A 6000-nucleotide genomic window follows, 5' to 3' on the forward strand; every position below is an offset into this window, starting at 1 on the left:
TAAGCAAGAAAATAATATCTGCTTGGTTACTGGCTTAAGAATTCAGTTTCCTCTAACGTTTTCTCAAATTTAGCTAGAGACCTGCTATTCTTCAGTGCTAAAGGAAGGCATCCAAATGAACACAACTGAAAAGGCTGGTTAAACTAAGAGGTAAGTAATAACAAAACATGAAACTCTAAAATATCTAAAACACATCAGCACAGGACAGTGGTTCCCAAAGTGTATCCCTGGAGAGGAATGTCAGTATCACCTGAGAACTTGTTAAAAACACAATTTCTCTGGCCTTATCCCAGATCTACTGAACCAGAAACTCTGGGGATGGGGCCCAACATCTGTGTTTTAACCAGCCCTCCAGCTGATTCTGATGCTTGTTCATTATCTGAGGACCACTGGTAGGTGATACTGTAAAGCGAGAGAGAGAATATGCTGTCATTAGATTTCCACCAATCTAGACCAAGTAACCTTCCCTCCATAGGCCTGTACTGTAGATGCAACTCTGGAATAAGTCCGTGTAAGTTGATTGGCCCCCAAGTAGCCTGTTCTTCATGCTGTTGGCTTTCAAAGACCACGGGTTTGACAGATGTTTGTAAGGTATTTGGATAAGGAAATGTCTTCCTCAGGACCTCTGTTTTGTACCTCCAGAATTCAGTCTGAGCTCCTACCCCACTTTTCGGGTTGGCCCCAGCAAGGGATTAACCTCGAGGCTCTGGGGTCAGGCTGTCTGGCCTCAAAACAGTTCCATCACTTACAACATGTGTGACCTTGGATAAGTTATGAGCATTTCTGTTTCTTCATCAGTAAATTGGTAATAGTACCTACACCTCACAGTGTTGCTCTGTGGATCAAAAAGAGCTATTCTACTGCCTGGCATACAGAACTCAACAAATGTTAGCTATTATTGTAATAATTACTACTGAGTTCGAGCCACATCACTACAAAATGTTAGAGTTGGAAGAGACCTTATGAGGTCAGTAAATACAGTGGCAGTCTAATCAGCCTGACCCTTGACATGGAGAATGAGTCTAATCTGACTTCTCTGGCCTCCCCTCTGGCCTGTTCAGCTTTCCATGGACTTCCTCTCAATGGGACATTTACATCACAGCAAAGTACTAAAATGCTGCCACGTTACCATGGCTGAGCCATTACTGGTGGCCACCTTCTCGCAGAGGTTGATGCTGTCTTCCTCCTGCAGCCTGGCAGCCTGGGCCCATGTGATGGCATCAGTTACAGCAGGCACCGGAAGGTCACCATACACTCACAGTTGTGAGAAGAAAGGCTGGATGCTGGAACATCCCTACTCTTTGCCTTTTTCTTTCCACCAAAATGAAATAAGGAACAGGCCAAAGCAGCAGGAATCATGACTGCTCAACAAGTGGAGGGTGAAAGGGCACACAGTTGAAGAGGGTAACCATCCTCCAACTGCAGGTGTCAAAGGTCTAGAACTGGAGGGGACCTGAAATGTATTTTTGTCTTGCTCCCTCATTTTAAAGATGAAGAACTGAGGTTCAGGGAGTGTGAGTGTTAAGGGTTTCACAGGTAGTTCTGGCAAAACTGATCACTATTTGCTTCTACTTGCTGACATCTTGCTGTCAGTTTGGAAAGCACGATCAGCTACCAGTTAACAGAATGAATGGCTGGCTTAGAATCAAATGATTTAACAAAAGCTTCCAAAGAATGAGGCTGGATGACAGTCTTAGCTTGTCCCATGGAAATACCTACAGACCACCCTTGGCCACCTTCCCAGGGAGAGGGCTCTGGGTATGTACTTACCCAGCAATTTGTAGAGTAGGTTCAGAATTTCTTTCCAGGCCATCCCACTCTCCTCCCTGGCAATCCCTGCGAAGTGTGCTATGCTATTGTAGATATTCAAGCGATCAATGCAGTTTAACACAAGGGCCAACATCCCCTGTGAAGGTGAGTTGGGCAAAAAGTAAAAATACTTGATTAAGATCATGGGATCCCTTTTGTTCTTTCCTCTCCAAGATCATTCACCTTTTAAAGCTGATGATGCTAATATGCAAAGAGACCTTCATGGTGCCAGTTTGGATGTTGTTTATTCCTCCCCAAAACAAAACATGCATTTTTATGCCCCAGAGACCTAAATAGCACCCATTTGGGGAGTATCAGCAGTCTCCTCTGACGGGTTTGCTCCCCACGTGTTTAACTCAATCCAAGGACATACTGAGGAAGGGGGAGCATGAATGAGTCTCACAGAAGCCTGCCCTGTGTCAGGTGTGAAATGATTCTGACTCACCCAGAAACAGCCCTGGATATAGGACCTATTTTTCTCTTAGATGCACAAGACATCTCCCCATCCCCTTGAAAAGAGGTGGAATTTAGAGACAATAAAAGAGGATCTTAAACTACTTTTCAGCTAATTTACAATACTATGCCGCCCAGTAAAAATATCGGTGCCCAGCTGTTCTTAAAGAGCAGGAGGGAGGTGTTAAGTGTACTTTCAACAGCCCTATAAGGCACACAGAATGTTCCCCCAGCCAAAGTCTGCTCACATCAGAAAGCTGGGTAGGGATGGGTCTACTTCCCACACTATCAACTTTGGAAATGCCCAAGGGACGAGCCCTGTCCCCAGGAATGGGGGGGCTGCAGGAATATGACCATAACCTTCAAATTAGTGCCAAATCATCACGTCCAAGTTCAGAAAAGGCATGTGACTTGTCTAAGGACAGACACAGCCAGGGATGGAGCCAGAACTAGGGCCAGGGTCCCTAGAGCCCCAAGTTAGTATTTCCCCTATATCCGGGCCCCATCCCAAGTGACTTAGATGCTCAAGTTCGACTTGAGACATAGCAGCATCTGTATCTCTCAAACCAGCTCCTCAGGCATTTCTGATGTGGTGGAACCTCGGCATCTGTATTTTTCCAACAAGTTTCCAAGGTAATTCTGACATCTTCCAAAATGTGGTGATCACAGCCAATGCCATACTCTCGTAGCTGAGATTTATGGAAGATGAATTTTGGATACATAGGTGACACTGAGGCTTTAAATTAATCTGGTTTGAATGTGCCCACGTACAAGCACGACAATGTTCGCTGCTAATGTGATCAGGGGTGCCTACAGGGAAGGGCGGCTTCCAGTGAATCCTTTTCTTTCCAGCTTCCTCTCTCTCTTGTTCTCTGTCTCTTTCTTAAACACGTGCATGAATGGGGACAAAGCTAAACTGTAGTCATTGGGGGTACTTTAGCTCTGGACACAAAGAGAATCTCAGTTTCTAATGTTTTGGACTTACCTCTTCCTTGAAAAGATTCTGTCTGTTTTTGAGTGAGCGGAGCTTGTTCTGCTTGTCTTCATGCTGCATCTCCTCCTCTGGGGGCTGGAAGTAGGCGATCAAGTCGTGTAAGGTCTGCAGGACCTCTTCTATCGGCAGGCTGACAGGGGCTGCTGTGCGGCTGTTTCCACTAAAACCACAAATATGGACACGGCTCAGGCAGTGGGTCCCCAGCAGGGCTCTGACAAGTGTCCACTAGGTCCTGGCTCCTCCCTGCCCCACGCTGGGCACACGGACTGCTGCCCGGGCTAGTCGCTCTACAGATGACCACAAATTGTAGTTTGCCGACAAACAGAGCAACGGGAGAGAATTTCTGACTCAATTTTAAAGCCATTTCATAAATCCAGGGAAATGACCCTTGGCTGTCTGCCACCATTTTTCCTTTTTAAGTGGAAACACGTTTATAAATAATAAACTTATTAACCCATAGCTCTTTTAGACTATCACACATCCTTGGAATAGGTTAAGCATTGGCTGGAAGGGGTTTCATCAGCAGGTCTCTTCCCCCATCTACATCTTTGTCTTCTGTCTCTCTCCACGCATCTTTGTGATACATCTGCATGTGTTTTTCTCTTCATGTTTGTGTGTGTGCAGGCACCCCATGTGTTCTGTGTGTGTGCTTCCTCACCCCATTTGTTGATGTCTCCCTTGCTCTCTGTATCTGTCTCTCCCTCCTTCCTCTGTGTGCCCTGCCTCTGTTTACCTGCCCCTCCCCCAGTGTCCCATCTCTCAACATCCTTCCTCTCTGTCTCAACATCCCCATCATCTCCCTCACTTTCTCTGTTGTGTTCCTCCCATCCTGTATGTATGTCTGTCTGACTCCCTCTGTCATAATTTTCCAAACAAATCTTATAATTAAATCCTTTCAACACAGAGAGACCACAGACCTCCACAGATGACAAAATGACCCTTCGTTTTCCCATCTCCTTGAGAGGGGGACACCAGTGAGCCTTTCAGAGGCCAAGGTTAAGAAGAGGAAGGGGGAAATGGACCCAGCCCCCGTGGAACTGCATCTGTGGCCCCAGCAGAATGGGAACTGATACCATGTGTAAATAACATCAGGGTTTTTCCTTGGTGGTCAATTTCTAATGAGCTGTCCTTTCATTTACAGCAGATTTGCTTATATATCAGTCTGGACACATGCTAAGAAAAGATTGTGATCTAGGCCTAAAGCAAAGGCTGAAAACACTCAGGTTATGAGGTAATGATAATTCCATTTTTGTATAAAGATGCCAAGTGCACACAATGAGAGAAGAGTGAATTACAGGCAGGAGGTATTTCTCTGCAGTGTGTCCTCTGGCCCATGGCAGGTGCTCAGGAAGTGGTTATTAATGACTCTCTGGGACATTATTGGACACAGAGACAGTGAGGAAGATAATCCCATGTGGATATGAGGTGAAGGTTTGGGAACAAAAACCCAGTCAGAAATGACTCCCCAATTCTAGATTCAGTGAAAGATGAATTCATTTTCCTCAACATTTCTGGTCTAGTTGCAGAGTTTGTTTTTCTCTCTCCCTCTCTTTTTTTTTTTTTTTTAAATATTTTGCATTTACTGGAGATACTCATGCCAGTTAAGAGAAAAGTGTTTGTTTCTTCATGTGATAAGAAATGAGGATGAAAGAAGAGGTTTGTAGGCATTTCTGTAGCTTGATGGGGCAGTACATTGTTACACAGAGGGTTGGAAAGCCCAGGGACTCAGGCATAAAAAAGAATGAACTTCTGCCATTTACACCAGTGTGGATGGACCTAGAGAATATTATGCTAAGTGAAACAAGTCAGAGAGGGAAAAACAAATATTGTATGATATCACATATATGGAATCTAAAAGATAATACAAATGAATGTATATGCAAAACAAACAGAATCACAGATACAGAAAACAAACTTGTGGTTAACCAAGGGGAGAGGGAAGTGGGGAGGAACAAAATAGGGGTATGGGATTAACAGACAAACTATTATGTATAAAATACCTAAGCAAGTAGGATAGATTGTATAGCACAGGGAAATATAGCCATTATCTTGTGATAACTTATAATGAAGTGTAATCTGCAAAAATACTGAATCACTATGCTGTACACCTGAAACTAGTATAATATTGTAAACCAACTATACTTCAATTTCAAAGAAGAGAAACACTTGGGGAAAACTGAAAAAAAAAAAAAAAAAGAAAAAAAGGGAGACGTTTTATAATTATAAGAGTCAATTTTGGGGGAAGATATACCTATTATAAACATAAAGCACCCAACAACAGAGACCAAAATGTGTGAAGCAAAAATTGACAGAATTGAGGGAGAAACAGACAATTCAACAATAATAGACTTCAATTACATTTTCAAGCAGGTAATGTAATAAGCTATATAAATAAAGGATGAGACCACATCATTATCTCAATAGACAAAAAGAATTTGACAAAATCTAACACTCATTCAAGATAAAAAGCTCTTAGCAAACTAGGAATAGAGGAGAACTTCCTCAACCTGATAAAGGGCATCTACAAAAACCCTGTAGTTAACATGATACTTAATGGTCAAAGACCAAATGTTTTCCCACTAGTTCAGGAACAAGACAAGGATGTCCGTTCTCTCTACTTTATTCCACATTGCAGTGGATGTTCTATCCAGTGAAATCATGCAAAATAAAATAAAATAGAAATAGAAATAAAGGGCATTCTTATTGGAAAGGAAAAAAAAAACTTTTTATTCCCAGATGACATG

The 6000-nt window shown here is 43.0% G+C and overlaps 1 protein-coding gene across 6 annotated transcripts in view; it reads right to left on the minus strand.

Moving 5' to 3' along the window:
* Positions 1-6000, minus strand: part of RYR3 (ryanodine receptor 3) — a 551623-nt gene that overhangs the window by 257297 nt on the left and 288326 nt on the right. For all 6 annotated transcript variants that reach the window (XM_082384899.1, XM_082384900.1, XM_082384898.1 and 3 more), the window contains 2 exons: positions 3248-3416; positions 1771-1906 (listed from right to left, as the gene is read on the minus strand). In XM_082384899.1, coding sequence (XP_082241025.1) covers positions 1771-1906; positions 3248-3416 — 305 coding nt within the window. The remainder of the gene's footprint in view (positions 1-1770; positions 1907-3247; positions 3417-6000) is intronic.

The sequence above is a fragment of the Balaenoptera borealis genome, assembly GCF_965194805.1.
Source record: "Balaenoptera borealis genome assembly, chromosome: 3".
NCBI classification, from domain to species: domain Eukaryota; kingdom Metazoa; phylum Chordata; class Mammalia; order Artiodactyla; family Balaenopteridae; genus Balaenoptera; species Balaenoptera borealis.